This window comes from Macrobrachium rosenbergii, chromosome 46, assembly GCF_040412425.1.
Source record: "Macrobrachium rosenbergii isolate ZJJX-2024 chromosome 46, ASM4041242v1, whole genome shotgun sequence".
Lineage (NCBI taxonomy): Eukaryota > Metazoa > Arthropoda > Malacostraca > Decapoda > Palaemonidae > Macrobrachium > Macrobrachium rosenbergii.
In genome coordinates, this window is record NC_089786.1 from 50180621 (window position 1) to 50205643 (window position 25023).

The 25023-nt window shown below is 36.0% G+C and overlaps 1 protein-coding gene across 2 annotated transcripts; it reads right to left on the reverse strand.

Annotated features, from left to right (window-relative positions):
* Positions 1 to 92: 92 nt before the first annotated feature.
* Positions 93 to 24800, reverse strand: LOC136830318 (uncharacterized). Of its 2 annotated transcripts, none has more exons than XM_067089739.1 (10): positions 24628 to 24800; positions 20232 to 20402; positions 19305 to 19381; positions 18800 to 18922; positions 17368 to 17521; positions 15744 to 15852; positions 14801 to 14957; positions 12048 to 12263; positions 8957 to 9042; positions 93 to 3195 (listed from the first exon to the last, which is right to left on the reverse strand). In XM_067089739.1, the coding sequence occupies exons 1-9, from the start codon at positions 24662 to 24664 to the stop codon at positions 8983 to 8985; spliced, it is 1104 nt and encodes a 367-aa protein (XP_066945840.1). In that variant the 5' UTR covers positions 24665 to 24800; the 3' UTR covers positions 93 to 3195; positions 8957 to 8982. The 2 variants fall into 2 exon arrangements, with proteins under 2 accessions (XP_066945840.1, XP_066945841.1); XM_067089740.1 differs by having other exon boundaries at positions 24575 to 24712.
* Between the last annotated feature and the right edge of the window lie 223 nt (positions 24801 to 25023).

Sequence of the window (25023 nt, forward strand, 5' to 3'; positions counted from 1 at the left end):
ATACTGTACATTATTAAGCATAATGAATTCCTATCTTCTCACTTATATCCAGAATGAAAAAAAAAAAAAAAATGGAAAGACAATACAAATCCTTGAATAAACCACTTTAATTGTAGTATACATGTATACAACTCCATGTGTGGGAAAACAAATTTTTCAGTTCTTGAGTGAGGTATGAAAAATGTATGATTTAAGTACATAAAAACATGCAAGCCATTCTTTTCAAATCTGATATCCCTCGTGTCTTTTTTACGGTAAGCCAACAGTTGGAATCAACGTTACTACAGCACAAAGGCACATACAGTATATATTATCACGGTACAGGAATGTTGATATCACCTATGGCACAAGTTATCACAACGGCTCCAAACAGTATTGCTAGCAACAACAACTAACATCTGGAATGTAATAACAGTTAAATAATGAAAACATTACACAGAGAACTTTCAAGTCAAAATTATTTGAAAATTGTCATAAAATACCCAACCTTGATGCTGTTAAAATCGTTAAGCCAACTAAATTGCAAACCTCAGTTCATTTTAATTGAAAACTACCATATATTTTAGTGCCAAAGTCACCTAATACTTCTAAGGGCACTAATTATTACACAGCCTTGAGGTTATGGTACTTCATCACTACACTTTTGTAACAAGTACAGTATTCTGTAGATATGTCACGTTGTCAACAGTTAACACTCCACTGAGAAAAAGCTACAGTAATTTACCCTGAACCAAATTCCAAAGTCAAGAGATATTACAACTGCCAAGTTGTATGGAAGCCAATAATATGTAGGAAGCAATGGACTCTGTTTAGAAGAAAATATTAATGCAAAATACATTCCCTACTCAACAGTGGGTAAAAAAAAAAAAAAAAAAAAAAACTTGCACTTATTTTTCAGTGGTAATCTTAATTCATAACCATCTAATAACAGCATGAAATGTTAACAATATAAAAACATCAACCCTGAATTTTGACAGTAACTGGGCAGCAACTGCTGTCAGTGCACATAAATATACTTTGAATCGTTACTAAATATACAGAAACTACACTAGGATAAATTTCCAATTTCACTGTAGAAAGATCTGCATCAATACTGCCTAAAACTGGAGTAATACAGAGCTTTTATTCTGGGTGGAAGCCGTCGCTGTCCAAGAAATGATTAGCTCATGTGGAGCTCGCCAGAAACCATATCATGCATATTCTGACAAAGACCTGCTGTTGGTAAAAAGGCGTTTGTAGCTAGACTGTGGAACTTCTATTTTCACTGATTTATTGTGTGCTTGATAAGACAAAAACAATGCTTGAAGCCCAATTTCAGTATTTTGATTTCAACATAGGTCCCAGTTGCCTAGTTTTAATAAGTTGCAATCGAGAACTACAGGTACTAACTTCCAGAATTGTTCATACAAAGAATGAAAACTCTTGGACATTCAAGGAAGTTCATTAATGAGATTCAAAAGGTTTGATGGCAATGAATTTTTTTCTTTCAACTATTTCTTATCAGATCTCAAAATAAGTATCATGTCTGGTTAAAAATCTAAATGCAGCAGGTAGTGAGTGGGTTTTAATTAACTTACTGCAATTTGTTAATGGGAGGAGCTAACTCCTTTGTTCAAGCCTATGCTGTAACTTCCTGAAGCAGAAAGGCATTAGTTTACAGTGGCAGTTTTGATAGAAGGTTGTTTCAATCTTTCTACAATATTACAAACAGTATATGATCTACATTTACACCAATAAAATGACACCAATTTATGGCAGCTTTTAACAAATTGCATACGAGCAATCACTTGGTTTCCATCTGCATAAAGTACTTATTTAGTCTAACAATTTTGCAAAAGCTTTGTCTGTTTCCGTGGTAAATTTTTAAAATTTTACTTAACCTAAAGTATTACTAGCCATATGCAGGTGATGTACAGCACAGCAAACCAACAAAACACTGAACACAACAAAACATCATTACACATTTTCTTTTAAAATTGAGATCTTGAATCACAATAAAAAGTTTACAATCCTAAGAACAAAATTAAAATGGGAATGAATACATTTAGTTGCGTTACAACATTCTTAGAATTCTAAACACTCAAAATTATCAAATTCATTCATGCAATTAACAATCAATCTATACAGAAATCCAAAAGTACACAGAAAAAAAAAAAAGAGCTGTACATATCAGATTAACCCCAGTAGTTCCACCATTTGGAAAAAGAGTAACTTGTACACAAAAACATTGACCATTCAATCCAAGTTATAAATTAAGAATAACACAGTGGTTTTGAATTACCGCAATAAACTCACAGCTATAAGTTCTTCATAAAACTCCAACTCTTCACCACACTTAAAAATAATGCAGACATCTGTAAGTCTGCACAAACCTAATACAGTAGTCAAATAATCAAATAAAATACTTGTATGAAGCCAGTTTTTCTTTACTACCCAATTCCCTGCCAGGAAGCATTTCAAAATTTTTTTGCAAAATACAAGCAAACTATTTTTCAGGTTATTCCTCTATCCGCACTACTGAACTGCACCATAATGCCAACTTTACTTAAAAAATGGGCAAAGTTTAATACTACAATATGGGGAAGAGGAGACAAAATCATACCTTTTTACACACTACAAGCAAAATATACAGTACATTAGAAAAAACAAACATCTTGGCAAATCAATTCAAGAATGAAACCAAGCCAAAGTATATTGCTGGCGTTAGCCAATGTAAATGGTATATTTAACAAGAATGTACCAAAATGTTGGCAACATTTATTATTCTTGAGTAATGCGTAACTCTACATGACATACCTACCTTGTCAATTTATTGAAGAAAGAAAGAAGAAAAAAAAAAAAAAAAAAAAAAAAAGTCATCTGTTTTCAACATGAATAACCGAAGACACCAAAGCAACTCCTTTCTAAAGTGTGGTTGCTATCACTAGCGTTCATGACCACAGAAATTTTTGATAGTACAAGGCAATAGAAGGCAGCACTTTTAAAATGAAGAAGACTGAATGCCAGAGGCAAATGGAGTCAGCCTAGTATCATTAGGCACTGACAATGCACCCTTATTCAACGAGTAGAGCTGGCTTTTCGCACACACTCTTGATTTGTATTACAGTTCTATAATTACCATCTAACGAGAATCTCTCCATAAGATTCCACGAACGGATGAGCAGCGTATCAAGTGTTTCTCCACCTGTCAGTCATCTGAAAGAATAAAATAAATGAACCAACTGATGGCAAAAAAGTCAAATATGGAAATGAATGAACTAACTGATGGCAAAGAGTCAAATGTCGAGAGAACACAGCTAGGGTCTGAAAGGATGCTACAAAGAACCTCAAGTAATGCCAACAGTGCACCATATGAGGTGCACTGACGGCACTAACCCCCTATGGTGCCTTCTCTTGTATATAGGTCTTCCTTATCATCAGTTTGTCAGTTCATCAGTAGAAATATGAAATCATCAAGAAAGCTCAAGTGTTTAAACAGGCCACTGGATTAAGATTTTGGAATTACCAATAAATGTACACCTCTGGGTTATTAGAAGGTGCAATTCTGAAATTAATAAATGTTGCAAGCCATTTTTTGTAACTAGTAATATTATCAATTTACTATGTAAGACAAACATCACATTATTAAGCCTTTAGTAATGCTTAAAGTGCACCACAAAACATCCACTGATGCACTACAATGTGTCAGTCATGCATTACTTGGAAGTCAAATACTGTATCAGTTCTTCTGTAACATGACAAATTTTTAAAGCAATTTGTATTTTTCCAAACATATGGGGATTTACTTTCAGCTCAAGCTGGAGTTGGACGTTCAACTTAAAACAAGGTGGAGACTGGTAGTTGGCTACCAACAGAAGGGGAGGAATCCCTCCCATCCAGATGGTACACATTCAGTTTACCTTTTGGCCCAGGAAGCAAAATGAGGGGTGGCTAGAGGTGGGCCATTTTATGTAAAAACCTCAGGTTTGCATGTTAGTCAAAATACAAATTACTTTAAAAATGTATGTTTCTACATATATACAAACCCTTGGTCTTTACATATGGGAGACTTATTCCTTGGTGGGAGGATTCTGAGCAATCTCTGAACCGACTGGTAGTTTGCCTCACCTGGGGCCTCTTTCCTGGTCATATGATCAAAGGAAGGAGACCCATGCCTCTGATCTGTTGAACATGTGTGATGTTCAACTGCCAGACTTCTGGGCCTCCAAATAAATGGATGGTAACGCCACTGATTCAAAGAGAGGCTTGGATGAACCCATATTGTCGGGGACAAATCTACATGACTGCTGAGCAGCCACCACAGAACCCAAGGAAAACGAGTCTGAGGATCTATGGGAACGTCGCTAAGGTAAAATCGGAGGCGAATGTGATCTGTTCTGATCACATTCCTGTCTTCAGTACCTGTCCAACAGGTTCTTCCTCAGTACTAGGGGCAGACCAATGCCCCTGACCTTACGAAAACTCACCCGGAGCAATTGTGTCCACCATGTTAGCTTTGGAGTGCATTCATTTGATCATTCACAAAGTCATAAGAAATGGAGCTCCTAGACACCACTTCTTGGCTGAGCCATAACCAAAAACAAGTTGTTGGCACTTAGTAAGGAGGTGAAGTCCTAAGTGGTAACGCAAAAGGCCTTCAGGCACCTGGTAGCCTTGAGGGTCCTTAGGAACGAAATGCTCATACACTGCTGATCTACTGACAAATCAGGCAGAACAACAGGAAGTTGTAAGCCCAAGACTTGAATCATATATGCGAAAGACATCTAGATGCCAACAAGATCTGAAGTATGTAGGTCACTTATCCAAGTCAGTTCGACGGGTGGTAACAGAAAAGGAAAACAATGAAGGGAAAAAGAAAATTACAACATGGCTAATTGCCAGAGGTTTTGAGGAAAAAGAAGAAATCCAATCAGATTCTCTCACTACAGAGTGAACAGTTTGATTTCTTGTGGAAGAAATAAAGAAATCTGAAAGTGTAGTCATTGCCCAAATCAGAAATCATTTTCAGGTTAGGGATCAAAGTAATGCTATATTCAGATACATTGGCCTGGATATTGTACAAAATGAGCATGGTGTCATACTTCATCAAAATGAGTATTGTAAATCTCTGGAATCTGCAACTGTAAGTGCTGTGAGAGGATTAAATAAGAATAACAAGTGCAATGAAGAAGAAAAGGAGAATTTTAGAAGTAGTAGGACAACTAGGATGGTTATGTGCTAATTCAAGACCTGACTTGTCATAAGATGTGTTGGAACTTAGCTGCAAAATAAATAACCCTAAAGTAAAAGATCTGATTGAGGCAAACATATGTCTACGAAAAGCCTGTACCTTTGAGAACTGTATGTACTTCCCAGGACTGGGTGACAGTTTTCAGTTTAAGTTGGTGGTATACAGCGATGCTTCTTATGCCAATCTCCCTGATGGATTTAGTAGTGCTGGGGGCTTTGTGATTTTCTTAAGTGGGTGAAAATGGTAATAGTTGTCTTTTATACTGGGAGTCAAAGAAAATAAGGTTTGTAAAAAGCACTCTGGCAGCAGAAACACTGGCAGTGGATATGGCCTATCTTGGAAACATGTTGTCCCAAATATTGCATGATGGAAAGAGAAATCTGCCTGTGGGACTCTTGTGGATAACTGTTCACTTTATAAGAACGTGTACTTGGTTAAAAATGTTTCAGAAAAGAGATTGAGAATTGACATAGTTGTTCTTAAAGAATTGGTTCAGAATGGAGTTCAAGATATTTTGGGTAGATTCAAAAGCACAGCTGGCTGATGCATTAGCAAAAAAAAAAGAGAGTAAATTCTTCGAGAATAGCTAAAGCATCTGCGAGTGGATCCCTGAAATCTTAAATAGCTTTTATAAGTAGACAATTTTATTTTTTTTTTCTATACCATGCAATGCTTATTACTTTGGAAGTAGAGTTCTTTTGTTTCCTTTCAAAAGAGAGGGAACACGTTAACTCTGTTGAGAATGTCTGTGTCTGACGTTGCACTTTGTGCTCGTCATTTGTTTACGTTATGTTTATTTCTGTTTATGTTGTGAGGCCGCTTGAGCAAAGTGTCACGATGTAGGCACTTGGTAGGTTGGGTCTCCGAGGTAAATAAAGTAAGCTTTTAATGTCTGCCTTTGATTTCACCTGCCACACTAGTCTACATGATCAACATGTGTTAAGGTGCTACTGCGGACCCGTGCACCCGCACCGTCAGTTGAGGAGATGATAGGAGCTGTCACAATGTTGTCAGGTTAGTGGAGGTCCACCTGTATTAACCCTTTAACGCCGAAGCCCTATTTTCAAAAACGTCTCCCGTATGCCGGCGGCCTCCGAGAGGTAGCGCCGAAGCGGAAATTTTTTTTTTTTTTTTTTAAATCACAGCGTGCTTATTTTTCAAGATTAAGAGTTCATTTTTGGCTCCTTTTTTTCTCATTGCCTGAAGTTTAGTATGCAACCATCAGAAATAAAAAAAAATATCATTATCATTTATAAATATTGGAATATATGACAGCGAAAAAAAAAAAACTTGTATATAATTGTATACAAATCGCGCTGTAAGGAAAACGGTTGAAGCTAATGAGTTAATTTTTTTTAGTTGTATTGTACACTAAATTGCGATGATTTTGGTATATAACAGATTGTAAAACGATTAAAGCAACACAGAGAAAATATTATCACAAACTGATGCATGAATTCGTAACTCATGGGACGTAAAAAAGTTTTTTCAAAAATTCACCAAAAATCAAAATATTGTGCTAGAGACTTTCCAATTGTGCCAAAATGAAGGAAATTGATTGAATATTACTAGGCTGTAAGTTTCTTAGCTTAAAATTGCATTTTTGAACCATTTCGATCGAGTTAAAGTTGACCGAAGGTTGATTTTTTTCTATTTATCGTTATTTCGATGTAAATATAAAAAAACTGTGAAGAGCTAAAGGAATGATATATTTTTTTTGTATTCTACATGAAATTGCGCACATTTTGATGTATAACACTTTATGTAACGAATAATATGAAACGGCGAAAAAATTAGGGCAAGCTGACACAAGAAATGACAGGATTTTCAGCGGAGTCCACACGCGCGGAGCGAAGGAAAAATTTTTTTTTTTTTCAAAAATTCACCAAAAATCTACATATTGTGCTAGAGACTTTCAGTTTGTTGCAAAATGAAGGTAAATGATTGATTGTTACTCGAATGTAATAATTATGGCTTACGGATGCGTTTTTCAATCATTTCGGTCGAGTCAAAGTAGACAGAATGTTAAAATTTTGTCAGTTATTGTGATTTCGGCGAAAATATTAAAAAACTGTGAAGAGCTAAAGGAATGACATATTTTTTGTTGTATTCTACATGAAATTGCACACATTTTGATGTATAACACTTTATGTAATGAATAATATGAAATGGCGAAAAAATTACGGCAAACTGACGCAAGAAATGACAGGATTTTCATCGGAGTAAGCACGCGCGGAGCGAAGGAAAAAAATTTTTTTTTTTTCAAAAATTCACCAAAAATCTAAATAATGTGCTAGAGACTTTTCGTCTGTTGCAAAATGAAGGTAAATGATTGATTGTTACTCGAATGTAATAATTATGGCTTACGGATGCATTTTTCTATCATTTCGGTCGAATCAAAGTTGACCGAATGTTAAAATTTTGTCAGTTATCGTGATTTCGATGTAAATATTAAAAAACTGTGAAGAGCTAAAGGAATGATAAATTTTTTGTTGTATTCTACATGACATTGCGCACATTTTGATGTATAACACTTTATGTAACGAATAATATGAAACGACGAAAAAATTACAGCAAGCTGACGCAAGAAATGACAGGATTTTCATCGGAGTTCGTGCGCGCGGAGCGGAGGAAATTTTTTTTTCAAAAATTCACCAAAATTCTAAATATTGTGCTAGAGACTTTCCGTTTGTTGCAAAATGAAGGTAAATGATTGATTGTTACTCGAATGTAATAATTATGGCTTACGGATGCGTTTTTCGATCATTTCGGTCGAGTCAAAGTAGACCAAATGTTAAAATTTTGTCAGTTATCGTGATTTCGATGTAAATATTAAAACACTGTGAAGAGCTAAAGGAATGATATATTTTTTTGTTGTATTCTACATGAAATTGCGCACATTTTGATGTATAACACTTTATGTAACGAATAATATGAAACAGCAAAAAAATTACGGCAAGCTACGCAAGAAATGACAGGATTTTCAGCGGAGTTTGCGCGTGCGGAGCGGAGGAAATTTTTTTTTCAAAAATTCACCAAAATTCTAAATATTGTGCTAGAGACTTTCCGTTTGTTGCAAAATGAAGGTAAATGATTGATTGTTACTCTTATGTAATAATTATGGCTTACGGATGCGTTTTTCGATCATTTCGGTCGAGTCAAATTTGACCGAATGTTAAAATTCACTTTGGATGCTGGGTCCTTCTCCAGCATCCCAGTCTAAAACTCGCCTCACACGCTCACTTCCGACAGGCAGTATGCGCCTTTCACGGTCCTGACGCCTTTGTGACATCTCTGCAAACGTTCTGTTGCAGCACGAATACGCGAACACTCGCAAAAGTTCAACAAAACACGTCTGCGTCAAAATATCGCTCCTGCAAGGTGCTGCTCTGATGCGAGATGGGGGAAATTCGCGCATGCGCGTCTGGGTGACGCTCGGAAACAAAACAACAGCTGGATCCGTGAACTCCCAGCATCTGCCGAGGCGCGGGATTTGAAATCTTCCGCAAACTAGGCCTACAATTATTTTTCCGCAAATATTTAAAAAAAGGATTTTCAGTCGACGTTTGCAACGTCCACTCGGCATTCGACAGACAATTTTGGACGACGTTTAAAATGTCCAACAGGCGTTTAAGGGTTAATCCAGTCATATTTTATATCCATGCTTTCAAGTGCAGGAGTGGATGATAAAATGTCAAGTTCACTCAAAGAAAAAAAATTACGTACCTGAAAAGTATAATGGAATTTCATGACTAATGACTTGGAAGTGCATTTGCTGGGAAGATCTTCATTGATGCAAACTCCTTCAGAACCTAAAAAGATAACCACAGTATTTCAATGTCATAAACACAACCGTTTCATAATACATTCCATTCAACATCAAGTTCGAAACTTTTATTAAAAAAACTTATCAGTACCAAATGTCCAAATGTGTGGCAATTATCCTCATAAAAAGGAACTCACCTGTAGTCAGGACAGACCACTATATTTTGTTTAATATATGCAGTTTTTAAGCCTTTAGATACACTACTAAAAGTACAACATTCTTGTAAGAAACACCTATAAGATGCAGCTAATGTTAAAATGTGTTAAGCCAGTTGCTACAAGCACAAAACATCAAACTTGTACTATGTTGTATCCAGAAACAAAAAAAAATATCATAAGTCCTTGAACCACACCATTTTCCCATTCAGTTTTGAAACTCATCTCTTCTAACCCCCGGCCCCCAAAAAACTGCATTATCTTTCAAACAGTGACAGCAATAATCATTAATACAGTTCTGTAAGTGATAATCACACAACTTCCTTCGTACACTCACAATTCACAGTGTTTAAATAATTCAAATCATCTACAAAGTTCTTTCAACATCCACAAATCTGAATTTGGATGCCAATTTCTACCATAACCTAAGATTGAGTCCTCTGAACTAGTCCTAAAACAGATTTAAAATTAAATCTGTAGTCTAGTATAAGTATACTATACATAATTCTAAAGTCTGAGTGAACTATGAAGTATTTACTAATAGCTGCTAAATAATTTTAACTCTCATTGATGAGTCCAAATTTCTATAACGTACACAATGAAAAAAAAATGCACTAACTAGAAGTCATTTTTGGTGAGTGTTCCTGATATTTTTTTATGGTTTTAATTGCTTATTTGACTTTTTTAACAGAAAACATCACATAACTTTGCTTTGTCATTAATTTTTTCATATTTTCCCTGAGTATAAGTACAATTTATGTTGCAAACGCTAGGTAATTTATGTGGGTGTGCTATGTCTCGAAGACTTTATTGCAAATAGTTTTTTGGCAAATTTTTTCTGGGAGAATATGCCAAGTTTTCTTGTATCTTGTAATTCCTACTCATTATTCCACCTACATAAAAGTTATGGGGGGGGGGCTTTATGCTATTGTATAGAGCAATCATTCAGCTTCAACACGAAACAAAATTGAGCAGTCTACCTTGAAAATTGTTAGAACTGTGCATCTTTGAACAAAAATAGGTATAGTTTTGTGTACATTGCTTTACTTTGTCATTCATTTTTTCATATTCTTCTTGCTATGATTACAACTTTTTTCATTGTAATAATTAGTTTAATTTATCCAGATGTGCAATGGATAAAATACAGACTTTATAGCAGCTTTTTTGGCACATTTTTTGGGGGGAAAACTGCAAAATTCGCAGGTATCTCATATCTCTACTTATTATTCCACTGACATAAAATTATTTTGGGGGGCCTTCTTATGCTACTGTATAGAACAAGCATTCAGCTGCAAAATGAAATAAAACTGGGCTAGAGTCACTGCCACTACCCATACACGTAATTATTTGTAAAGTCATAAGAGAAACAGTTAAAAGGCTGAAGCCATTCCAATACCAGCTCTAAGTTTTCCAACAAAACGTACCAAAGTTTGGCAGTTTTCTTCCAGATCCACAATTTTTTAACCTTGAAATAACTACAATAATGGATTGAAAACCACCTGACACAGACACAAAAGGATAATGCAATATAAAGCCTATTCCATAGTTTGCACAAAATAGGAGGGCAAACATTTTTTAGCATTTTTGCTACTGCAAGAGTGTGTGTGTGTGTGTGTGTGCATGCTCACATACGCAGTGTGAGGAATCGACCCGCAGTGACAATAGGTAATTGTGAGTTTCTGTTCTTCTATCAAGACCATAATGTACTGCCAATTTCACAATGTACAGCCAATTTCAAAGTTTATCATCAACACTGTGCAGGTTATTCCGTCAAAGTTTGGAAAAGAATAATATGATCAGTAGTTTAATGCAAAATTTTTACTTATCCTCACTGAGAACTCAAATATACATATTGACTTTAGAGCAGAAGTTTCTCAAAAATATGCATGATACTACTGAATAACTTTCTGCTACTTAAGCAGACTTGGAAATCTTGTGTTAATAGACAGACAATGAGGGAAACAAAGTTATTCCAACAATTATGCAAGGCTTGTGTAGCAGTTTCTGGAATAAACTTCAGCAATAAAAGACAAGAATTAATTACGTTTTTAGTTTAAGTGTACATTAACTGGTAATTTATAAAATATTAATTCCCCTGATTACTGAGATCTTACTCTACACTTAAACAACTAACACCCCATTATGTCATCATTTATCCCAAATCAGTTTTTTTATGTACTGCAATCTAAAACCAAATGATGACAGAGCCTACCAAGATCAAACAATTTTCAATTGTCAACTCAAAATATAAGGACTTGGTTCTAGTGATATGGAACTAACTCCTATCCCAATTTTTACCCCTAATTCATGAGAAAATCCTTCCTAGATTAAGAGTACTTGAAAACTTTACTGCCTGATCACACAATAACAAAACTGTCTGCCAACATCCAAAAGCTTTTTCAAATAACTCTCACTTCATCTTTAGAGCCACAAGGCTATTCAAAGCCACCCATGTTAAGCCTGCACTGATCAAAATTAATCCATGTCTGCCAACTGTCACAGCATCTACTTAGAATAGCAATGTCTTTAATTCTTCTAAAGTTTTTTTTTGTATTTTTATGGTAATTTTTAACACTGCAAAGATATAAATTTCATCACATAACAACAATCTTAGGTTTGGTACCTATTTTGTAAATGAACATTTTTTTTTTTTTACCTTTCAGCCAGTTCAGAAGACGTCTTATCAGTGCAAAATAGTTTTACTGTACACAAGCTAAGAAAAATACAGTTTTAAAGATACACACACGGCTATACTCTAAAGGAATGAAGAAAACTGAAGACAGCAAATGTAAAAAAAGTATAAAAAAACTGACTTAAAAAAAAGCCTTATTCTTACCTCCAAAAGATTCTCTAAAGTAGGTTTTGGCACTGCATAAGTGAATCCTTCGTTGCGTATTTTACTTCCATCAAGATGAAGGTGTTTGTGGTGAACAGAGTCCTGATCTATATATGGAGTTAATGGGGTGTTATCCAACCCCCCAGCTGAGCAAACAGCAGCCCATGGAGCCAGATGTTTTTCATTTATCTCACTAACCAAATCAAGAGCATCATTCTGCAAAGAAAATACAGAAATTATTTTATATCAACTGAACTCACTACAATGCAGTAAGACAAAAATGGATACATAAAAACCAACTCGAGACATTTGAGCAGTAAACACATGATGTTGACAAGAAAATAAAATTGTTACACCCATAAAGTATTCTAGTGTTCTGATATCAAATAAATCCTTAGATAAATTATAAGCTTGAATTACATCCAATAACAAGTACGGTCAAATCATAAAGATACACATCACGTTGGGAATAATTTCTTCTTTCTATGAAGTATGATGCCCAAGTAAAAAGAATGTGTCGTCACAAAAAAACCACCTCTAAACATAAGACATGCTTTGACAAAGGAAAAACCTATTTTGGTAGCCGCTGCGAGTCCTCAAAGGAGTTATACTTTCATGGTCTCCCCAAGGCTCCATAAGACAGACCAACCAATTACAAAGAATTGTCTTATTGTTGGTCTCAGCCAAGATAATGCTAAGCCAACTTCATTACACTCCAGTCTATCCAAGAGTTCACTAGTTCCCGAGTTGCGCTCCAGAAAATGTGTTCGACTACGGTTTCTTTTCACCTCATAGCACGAGTCAAGCTAAATACAGTAAACCCCCTGTACTCGCGTTCTCACGATTTGCGGACTCACCTATTCACAGATTTCTCTGTAGAACGTAAATACACATTATTCACGGAAAATTTGCCCATTTGTGGTATTTTTCACTGAGAAATATTCACTAATTACTGTATTTTTATGTCATTTTCATGACTAAATGCAATTTTTGTGATAAAACCATTAAAATACTCAGGTATAAGCATTTTTACAGGGTTTTTCTTGTGTTTGAACTATCAAAATAGGCAGTTCTAAGTGTTTTTTAGAGGGGTTTTAAGTATTTGCAGATTTTAGCTATTCATGGGGGTGTGTGGTACGCATCCCCAGCGAATACGGGCGGTTTACTGTAGTACTTAGTTTTAAGGCCCGGTGAAAAGTTTTAGTTCTTAAAATTTTAATGGGCAGGCCTATGAGGTCATTCAGAGCTGGACTAAAGTGACATCTTGCGTAGTGGTGATCTAAAGGAAGAAAAAGACGACAATGATATTGGGTACTTTGGCCTGAATTGGCCCCAAACCCTGGATATCACCATCACACAGAATAAATTAAATCCTTGGTTGCTAGCAAGGGAAATAGCAATGACAACAACAATACCGTGTCCAAAGTGCCAAAGGCAAAACTATCGGATACCGTATGAACATGGATAAAGATTGGTTTGGCTGGGTAAGATAATGATGACAACCTCAAGCACTACTGCTTACAATTCCGTGACTTCAGACGTATTGTAATTCAGAGCCAGCATCTATGTCTTAAACAAGTAAAAATTCATGACTCCTTCAAGCATCCATCAAGGCCTCATTTAATAACAACAGAACCTAGCAGAAGCCAATGTGTGTTATCTGGTATGAGTGTTTATTTCACCAACAGCAGTGAGCACTCATCATCTAATGTGGATGTTTATTTAACAGGTAGTAGCATTCCTTCATCAACTTATGTGCACGTCATTTACTTGAATAACAGCATTCAAAGCACCAGTGAATACTATTTTATCCACAATCTTTTTGTTTACTCTAGTATTTTTATGAACAACATGATCAGTCACTAAGCAAATGTGAAGTTCAGATTTTTATTAAGAAGATGTATAATTCTAAGCTTCTTTGCCATATTTTTCAACAAACTACTGTTTGCACTCCCATACTGGTTTTTCCAATCCCCAGCATACCCATGAAGCCAATGTTTGGGTCTTTTTCACATAAAATGTCACCATCTCGATACTCGCATGAGGGAAATCAAAACACCATGCTTAAGGCTCTAGGGATTTGAAGTTTCTAATCACCCTGGTGTTGTGGCCATTATTTCCAGATTGCCACCATAAATCTTCTAAAGGAAAATAAAAGCAAATACTTGCCCCGAAATTTAGCTGTATCCCAAAAATATTGTGCTGCATAATGTCTAGCCGTATCCCAAAGCCTTTTCAATGCACTTATTTACTGCCTGAATTTTCAGTTACAAAAATATTGGAGGGAAAAAGTTATCAAATCCTTAACCTTTACCAGGCCTGAGCACAGTCATAGAATTGGTCACCCATGGATAAATATTTTTTAGGTGAAGTGTCCAAGACAAAATAAACAACAAATGTCAAATTTCTGAAGAAAAATCAATGAAGAAATTTTGTCAGAATTAATATGATTTTCAGTTAACATTTATAAAAACTTTAATAAGCTGTAATTCACTAAGTAAAGTCTAAACTTTATTATCAACAAATACCTAATATCTTGAGCCATATCTGCCCTAATTTCCAAACTGGTCTAAGCCTTCATCTATGATTTTCTGGAAACAACTACAGCATTTTATTTTACATAACTGATTTGAAAATATAGCTTCGTATAAAATTACAAATAAATCACATTACACTGTCTGACCTTATCACGTTCCGACTATTATTTTACATCTAATTCCTTACTGATCTTGTAATATGAATGCATTACTTACAGATGCTACAGTTGACAAAGTATTGCCCCAGTAATCGTGACTGATGCTGAAGATCTTCGAGACTATGTTAGTGATGTCACCCTGCTTGGTGTTTCCTTCATCAACGAGGTTGTAGACTTCTCTAGTTTTCCCTCTTTGACACAACCATATGACACTCCTGTTAAAAACAATCCAAATAAATTAAAGTCTCTTAAAAAGAATCTAGTACGGGCACCACCCTACTTATGAAAACTCGACTTACACACTTTCAGATACAAACAACTGTGTTCAAAGTGCTACCCTTTGCCACCCATAAGTTCAAGTTTTTTTAGGGAGCCTGTTCTGTACATACAGTACTCTATGTACAATGTAGTTTGTTTAAGATGAAAAAACTTAAAGTAATTTATTGATTTTATATCATACTGTACTTAAATTGGCATGACGAGTACAGTAACCAACTTACTGTATAAACAATTCAACATAAAAATGCTGTCTGGAACATAACTAAGATAACTAGTTGTAAGTAGGGTGGTGTCTGTATGAAATAACCTAATGCATTCTATTCTGTAAAAAAAGACACATTAAAGTCTGTTTATGTTTGGATTCTAAAAATAAATATCTGCAGCTAATAACATTAAAGCTTCCATCCTGCTTCTGGTCTGACACTACATGTGAACTGTAGCTGGCTTTTGGGTGGTGAGCCAATTACAATCAGCTTCAATATCTGCTGCAGATATTTACTGCCGACTCCAATAAAAGACTACCGTCTTTCAGCTCAAAAACTTAGTTGAGACAGTTGTGACACTGCTGCCTTCATCTACCTTTTGCGTACCTTTATAGATTTTAATAAATTTCTTTTAAGAAAAGACCACCATAGTATCTAAAGCTTCGAAAGAGTTGAATTACAGACTTTTCAGGCTAGCAATGATACACTGGTGAGAGAGAGAGAGATTTAGTTCCTTACCTTGCAACATCAGTGACATGAACAGTGTTTATCAGGAGATTTTTATCCCACATCATCTTCATAGTTTCTCCCAGGTGTTGATATATGGCTCCAAACACTAAACGTGGAGCTGCAAAGAAAGCATGCAAGAATACAAGTCAAGTGCCTAATGTGTAATGCAAAATGCTTTCCATATTCACATTTTATCAGGATTCTTCCCCACCAAATCTGAGTCAACATCTACCAAAATAACTCGTGGAGAACTTGCCAAACCTAAAATTTTAGTTTTGGTTAGGTACCCAGCACAATTTCTAAAATTACTAATCCACATATGAAGTCTGCATGTCTTTGAAATAACAACATCCCTCCCGCATTTTTGTCTACTGATAAGCTGGCTGCTGTACGTGATAATTATGTCGGTGAAAGCCAACGATACTCTTAAGAGCCAAAAAACAGAGTGCCAGCCACCCTTTCAGCAAGCCTGAGACTTAATGACCTGTTTTCAACAATGACTGAAACTTATAAATTTCTTATGCTTTATACTTCCTGCAGAAGACCAAATACAGTAATGAACTTTATTCCATCTCTTTTAGGTTAATTCTCTGACCTTGATACGTATGCTAAAACCTGCTATAAATGAAAACCAAAGTTAATCTGTACAATACTGTACAATTGCATACTAAGTTGACTGATAGGTTTCAATACCTGAAACAGAGTAATGTACACACAAAACCATAAGAGCAAAATGCTTATTTTAGCACAATTTGCACCTCAAGAGTGTAGGCAAATTTGAGAAAATTGCATACCAGAGTGACAAAACCAAGCTCATTTAAATTTTCACTGTGCTGTAACTCACAAACCTGAGTCAAGCCAACAACAGCACAAATGTAATCTCTCACTCATACAAACCAGTTGGCAGAGGGAGAAGTGAGTAAGTCAGCAAAATTAGCATAACAGAGAGCTTAAATGACACAAAATCATCTCACACTAGTGCACACACACATGCATCATTCTTGCTTTCAATTCTGATTTGCCCTTGACAGGCTGAACATGAAACGAGGTCTCTCCCAAATCCTCCGTCCTGTGCACATGCAAATATTCACAGTAATACACCAAGTTTAAGCCACTTTCAACTTTTATATGTGAATTATGGTTAGTGACAAATGCAAGAAATAAATCACAAACATCTGCCTAAGATTTCATTTACATGATCAATGAATGCATACAAGTGAGCCCACTTATCTATACATTTCATGAGGTCTCTGGGGTCGACAAGCACTTCCGTCGAACACCTAACAACAACAAAAATAATCTTGGAATTTTGTACATGACCAACAAACATTTTGCAACAATTCTTCAAACAAATCCCTGCATAATCCATGAAAATTTGGTTTATTGTTTAGTTAGAATATTACCTTTCTGGGCTCATAAATTATAGCTATGGAACGACTGTCATCATTTGCCTTCATGAATTACATGTATAATATACAAATTATGAATATTCTTTAAAAATTAAGGCTAATATTAACTGAAATATGTTCCTATCTTTAGATATTTTTGCCTTTCACATGGATATTACTGTACAGTACGTTCATAAAGATAATACCTACTGTACACTTACAGTTAATAGTTCAAAATGACTTACTGATTCCAAGTCGATCAGATGGACCATACACAATGGCAGGTCTCACTATGATCCAGTTGAGACCAGGCATATCCATGATTTTTTTCTCAACATCCCGTTTACAAGTCGCTGTGACAGACCAAGGATTGCAATCGTCAGATTCCTTGTGAGCAGTCTGAAAAAAGACAAAAATCAATATCCTTCTCTGCTAAAAATAATGGGATGAAAATCATCTTATCAGACTAAGCATTCCGAGAGATTTATGTATTCAATCATCTGTTATCAAAACAAGCCCTTCCAAGGGATTTACATTACTCATTCATGTACAGTACTACAACTAAAATATTTCAATTCCAAAAATTCACTATACCTGTCTGTCACTACTACTGAACATCCATCTACAAGCTTATTTATAACTATTTTTTACCATTTTGTGTGTGTATTTGTACCCATTACTGACATTTTAGTTTTCTTCAGTATCTACATTTGTTCATACTGAATGCTGACAATGTTACACACAATACATTTCCCCAAAAAATGTTCATCATAAATACCTGTAGCTATGCAGAACCTTATTCTTGGCAAGAACCTCGTGTAATTTATAGTGGTAATCATATTCATGAGTATTAAATTCAATTTTTTATGCTTAAGAAATTTATTCTAGTTTACCCAACCATGAATGAACTAAGCATAGCTGAAAAAGGCATTTGAAAAAGTATACACCTTTAATAAGGAACTGTAAGTTATATGAATAACGTCTGAATACGTGCAAGTTACAACCATACCAATAATCTATATTGACCATAAAAAATTCTAACAATCTGGTATATACTAAAAAAAAAAAAATGATGGAACTTCCAGCTGAAATATAAAATCTACATGATGGCAAACAACAAAATACACTAAAATACATTCTCACAAACCTATCATAATTTTAAAAGTCTATGTGATAGAATATACTGTAGTAGTTTAATACTACTTTACAGTTAACTTTCTCAAATGTCATGGAAAATATGAAACCCTGCTTTCAAAGTAGGGAAGGCACAGTACAACAAAACCAACATTATTAGTATGTTTGGCAATGGATTACAGAAGCCAAAGCGAAGGAGAGAGAAGCCGACAGAAATATGCTTCGCGTGAGCAAGGGACAAAGTCTTATCAGACGCACATCCTGTCAATCTATATTCTCTTAGCCCAGAGGCTCACCAATCTCCAGCAACCCTACAGTGACATCTCTTGTTACTTAAGAGTGACTACATAATGGCAGTTACATCTGTTACTTTAGAGTGGCCACGTAACTGCATTTACGTATATTTGTTGCCAAAAAAATTACTCCAAACCCAACTCTACTGTTCTTATTATATAACAATGTAAATGGTTTTCTGACTAAGAACTATTTACAAAAGAGTATAATAAAAGAGTATAATAGAAGAAGAAATGACACATCACTTACTTTCTCATCAGAACCCATATTGCCAGCTGATATTTCTACATAGATCTTTATCTTTCTGTCGGCTGCTTCTGCCGCACAATTAGTGGAGAGTCTGACTATTCCTTCTTGATAGACTGCTTCTACCTGGAAAAATGTTAGGTTGGTGAAAACAAAATCTGTTATAAAGATACAAATACATATATTTAGACAGTGCTTATCACAGTTCTTATCAAATAAATGACAGGTGACATGACAGTCAACTTCAATCCTTATATCTTGTCATTTTGATTAAAAAATGATTGTAACTATGGGTCCTCCCATAAGAGAGCCTAAAAGAAAAAAACAGGGAGGTTAAAGGGACATTAACCCAAAATAACAACTGAACTACAGTACATCTCTTGAGAGAAGGATAATCACACTAATTGTCATACTGCAATCATAAGATAGCTTCTGTATAGCAATGTCAACAATGAAAATATGACACCTATAATTCAAACAAACAAAACAACCTAGACTAAACACATACCTGGCCTGTCTTTGTTTCACCAGCTGCATTTATCACCCAGTCCCATGTCTCCTCACCAAAGGCCGTCTTGCATGATGCTAAGAGACAAAAGGAAAAAATAAAGAGAATCTGTCATAATGTAGTCTCAAAGCGTAATTACAGTACATGAAAAAAACATGGTATAGTATTTCTAATGTTACATTTTTACTTTACTAGAATAGATTTAAAAACATTTAAGCTCTACGAGTACAGTGTAATCCATTATTTTAGTAAGCCTTCATACTTAGCATCCTATTGGCAACATATAAACTGTACAATATTTCCTTCTGTAAATGAACACTAATATATGGGTAGTACAAATTATCTTTAATAATTTGTACCCTTACTAAACTAAGTCTTAAATGACAAAATTCTATGTAAAAGACAGGCAGTTCACACTATGACCATGTCAAAAACCAACTTAAACCTTTAGGAATATAAATCAGTTCTTAAATGACCTTGTACACGCACCACAATCAACGCTCTGCTGCATACCAATTACCTGATCAATTCATTAACTTGCAGATTAGCTTAAAGCGCCCACAACCACTACAACATCCACTGACCATTCTTAAAAGAATTACACCAAACTATGGGAGTTCCATATTTAAATAAATACTTAATCATCCCTTCAGCCCCTAGCTGCAACCCCTGTCATTCCTTTTACTGTACCTCCTTTCATATCCTCTTTCTTCCGTTTTACCTTCCACCCTCTCCTAACAATTGTTTCAAATTGCAACTGCGAGGTTTTCCTCCCGTTAAACCTTTCAAACCTCCTTTACTCTCACAATTTTCCTTTCAGTGCTAAATGACCCCATGGGTCCCAGCGCTTGGCATCAGGCCTAAATCTCATACTCCACAAATACAGAATCTACTGGTCACTGAACGAAGGCTGAATTTATTACTTACCAGGATTAATAAGATTAGCACTTCTGAACACAACTTTTTCATCGAATATTTTCCGATGGTTGTCATTCAGCCAGGCAATCTGAGGGGGTACTTTATCCACCACACAAATCGTAGAGGCCAGGTCCTTCGCTACCAACTCCGCAACGATGTGTCGACCTATGAATCCACATCCTAGGAACAATGAAGAGAACTGGTATTATTTTTACTTGATAAGAGAACTGGTATTTTTTTACTTGATAACAACTACAAGACAATGTGTATGAGAAAAGTGCACAACTAAGGGTCTGCATTTTTAAGAGCACAAATACTATATAATTTTTTTTTCTGAGCATTATAATTAACTCAACATTTTTCTCATCTAAAAATTAATCCTAGACTGCCTTTTAAATGTAAACCAAAGAAATGACTTCTGAAATTTCATATCCAGGACATAAATACAAATGTCAAAATTACCAGTAGACAGAATTATAATTGCTAAACTTAACCAATACGGGGCATTGTAACCTTTGAAGTTGCCACTTTATGTTTTCAAAGCAGTATTCTACATGACGTCCAGTGTTCCTACTACTGGACACCATTTAGAATACAGCATTATTTTGTAAACAAAAAAATGACCACTTTAAAGGTTACAAAGTCATATGCAACATCAAGTACATGAAGTGATACCATTCCATTGCAAGACAAATGTCTTCCGAACTCTACTGAATTGGGAACTACATCATCTGCTTCTAAATATGGTAATGTCTCAGTACCAGCTCATGATATATGCTGGTGGTGGGCCGGCCCCCATCCAACACCACCACCATCAGGCTATATATCCAAGGTCGATGATTCACTCAATTGATTTTGCACCAACATGCAATGTCGTGCGGTAAGAATACAATATTTTATCAATAAAATCATTCTCAAATGTTGTTAATCTAGACACCATTCACTGGGTACATGTATGTACCATTCAACTTTATACTGAAGAAGACAAAATACTGATGAAATCAACAGGAGTAGCTAGCTACAATCATTAATCTAATTAGATGTACTGTATTCACAAAACACATACTAATCACTTCTGTTTTTAAAAGACAGTGCTCTTAACACCAGTTTCCTTTCTTTAAATGCCTGGCAGCCAATGTAACATGCTCCCCCCAAAAATGACTGCATTCAAACAAACATGAAACTATTTATACCAAGAGTTTCATGTCGAAGTTCTGGTACCCTTCCTCTCATTATATAAAAGAACAAAGTCAAGATCCTGTATTCTATTCAGCATCATTATTCATTTTATACAGCAACTTTACCTAGAAAGGATCATTCATGGGTGGCTTATTCTTTCCCTTGTAAGACAAGCTGCCCAATTTCAACTGTTTTGCCCTGCTACAATCAACAGGAATCAATACAAGTTATATACTGACAATGAATACAGGTACTTCAAAGATTACTGATTCCTACTAAACAATCATGATTATTATTCATCATCTTGGTACCAGAAGAGGATAACCACTGCTCAGAATAATGCATATAAGGAACATAGGTAAAAGTATACCTCAAACTTTTTTTTTTTACTAACCAAACTTGCTATTCACGACATGTAGACGTTTCTATGGCAAATTCTAGATAAATATTGACACAAAATAATATTTCAGTATACAGTACATTAAGTCCAAGAGTGGAAATTCATCCTCCCTGTCATGAAACTCATCATGGGTATTGAAAACCACTTCTTAAAGAAATTACTGTAGCACAGATGTTACACAAGGGGCTGAGGTATTGTTAATCTATTTTAAATGTCATTCCATGCACCTATTATTTCTCATACCCCATCTACCAACCGCGATCAAATTCTACCATTTCTGTCTTGCACGATTATGTTACTTTTGAATTCTGCACAGTATCTTAAATGTAAAGTACATTAAAAAATACTTGAGCAGAATAAAAAAAATTTCAATCTTTAATTTTTTAGAACTTTGTAGTGTACTTTTGGAAAAATGGCAATCTACAGTATAAGCCTGTTTATGCAGAATCTCAATAACTTCCTGAAATACAACTCACATAAATACTACAGTAAAAATGTTAAGGTACTGCATAAATTAAATAAAAGCAACCACCCATTACCTGGGACGCATTCCAACCATCACTCAAATTCTCACATTACCAATGTGGTCTTCAAATCTCCCTGTGATGCTGACAATGAACTAAAATGCACGCTTCACGAACTATGGTTGGCACAATGAATCTTGGTAAAGGTATTCATTCACCAATCCATTTTTATCACAAATACTATTATCAAAACTTAATGTACCCACATCACTAACACCTACGGTCACATACTATGATATGTAACTTATCATAAATGTCTAAGTGCAACCTTGTCTACTCTACATATCTCACCATCAGGAAAAAACAGTAACCCGCAGAGGTAAGTTTCTGAAGCCTACTGCCTATCGTACATCTTCCTAACTGCTGTCATACCACTAACCACGGCTAATATAAATATCCTGACCACGTAGCCGTCAAGAGCGCAGTAATTCTAAGGAAGAGATCTGTTTATTAATGAAATTTTCTGACTGAACAGTACAGAAAAGGGTGTGTATAATGAAGAACAGGTGATACAACTCAAAAGTTTACCAAAACCTTTCTAAGAATTACCATTATCAAAGGACCTTCAGTGATGCCATATTCGGCTACAACAATCCTACCTTGCATAACAACTTATCACTGGCAACGGTGTCATGACTAAACCCAATAAATTCACATGATCCCTCTATATTAACGTGAATTAACACGAAGACAATTGCTAATCTAACCTCAAAACCCCTGGAGTGACATGTCCTGGTGTAAATACAGTATGTTAATTGGTTTCCACAAAATGAAGGACTTCACTGGAACCAGTGGCAACGATTCGTAGTGTCTGTATTAACCATGACTTGCTAAATTCAGCGGCCAAGAAACCCTACTGATCTGAACACCAATGAGGTGTGACATTAAGGAGTAAATTTTAATAATTATCAAACTGTATTAAACAATTTTTAAGACGGAATAATCTTAAATTGGATGACAAGAATTTGGTAAAATTAATTAAGAAATTTACACTTCTAAGTAAACAGGCCAAGACTTCCCTCATTGGTTAAGCTGGAACTATACTGACCCTGCTAGCTTAGCCTAACCAAGTCAACGATACGGCTTTGGACACAGAGTTAAAATTGCTAATCCTAAGGTCCCACTGTGGGTAAAACTGAAGGATACTACCGCACCCCTGGTTCGGCAGCTACCGGTTTACGTACAAAATGGGCGCTACGTTGAACGTAAGAACAAAATAGAGTAGACGTCAAACGTACGCAAGACAGAGCCTACACATAAACAAGAGGCAGTAAATAACAGATGTCTTCGCTTTTACCAGCACAAGACCGCAGGTTCATCTTCTGTCGAGCCAATCCTAGTTATGTCGCATATGTCGTCCTAAGTTAGATTAGGCTGAGAACGGACGTCTCGGTCGAATGCCAACAGACTTCTGGGCTCAAAAGACCTTGTTTAGTAAAGTTTACTGTCTGGCAATAAAATAAACATTAATCTCGCGTAATCTAACAGACATGCACTCACACGTTGTATAGGCCTAGCTGTACACTAGGCCCACACAACTCTTTTTAGCCTAGGCTGAATTTAGAAATAATAAACTATCAATAATAGAAGACAAATAATCCTACGAACAGATTTAACCAAATCAATCATTCCTATTCTAGCCTGGCGTATTAGGATCCTAGGAAACTAGGCCTACTACTTAACCTAGGCCTACTAATCGAGACCATCGGCCTATACCTTAGGCCTAGTTAATTTAGTACTGGATCTGAATACGTCCATGCTATTCAAGTCAACATTATCATCCTTTACTCTTGGTAAATATGACGTAGGCCTAATCAATTTCTTAATTAGCGAAGGCATTACATCATCGACTTCGACACGGTAGGCCTACTGGGCTACCTTGGACCATCGGTCTATACCTTAGGCCTACTTAGTTTCGTATCGACCCCTGCTCTTTGAGTATGCGTATCAAACGCTTAATTCTGGTACATATAAATTAATTACGGTCATTAAGTTTCTTAATTACCCAAGACATCTTACCGAGAGCCTCGGCCGCAGCCGCAGCAGATCAGGTTACATCGGAACCCCGACCCCCATATTAAAAAAAAAAGAAAGGACCCGACGGCCGAATTAACTAAATACCAACGAAAATAACCTTCGATCACAACCCAAAACAACGAGGAGGAACCAACAGTAACGAGACAATGTCGTCATTGCTTGCACAGACACGCACACAGACACAGACACAGACACAGAGCCGAGGCTCCCACCTCTGGCCGAGCAGCAGGAGCCACGGCCACCATTCATTTCTGGGCTGTTTTACCTCCCAACACCAGCACTTTGGGCTTCTCCTCCGCCATGGGTGAGGTCCTCGACTATCCCTCGGGAGCCTGAAGAGGGTCGCGACGTCAAAAGCCCGGCGAAAGTCCCGACTTGAGCCTCGTCTTAGGAGAAAAGTCAGGCTCGGCCAGTTTGACGGTGGAAGTGACGAAACTGGATGAGCGGCGGTTGCCGGAGGCCGAATTAAATGGCCCCTGTTCCGCCTCATATCTGACCGGCTTCCGCCTATTTTTCGGCCGTTCGCATCCATATTAATTCATACTAACGTAATAAATCATCTAAATCGATAATCAATCCTTATATTCGAGAGGGAAACCCGAATCCCCGCATTTCGGATTGGCGGCGCGGTTGCTAAGTCATATTTATTCGGCAGCAGAAT

Coding starts and splice junctions, on each gene's coding strand:
- LOC136830318 (XM_067089739.1), bottom strand. CDS start 24,664: ATGGCGGAGGAGAAGCCCAAAGTGCTGGTGTTGGGAG. Junction 17,522..18,799: donor ATATGGGTTCTGATGAGAAA/GTAAGTGATGTG, acceptor GTCTTTTTTCAG/ACTGCTCACAAGGAATCTGA. Junction 12,264..14,800: donor CTTTGTCAACTGTAGCATCT/GTAAGTAATGCA, acceptor TTTTCTTTGCAG/AATGATGCTCTTGATTTGGT.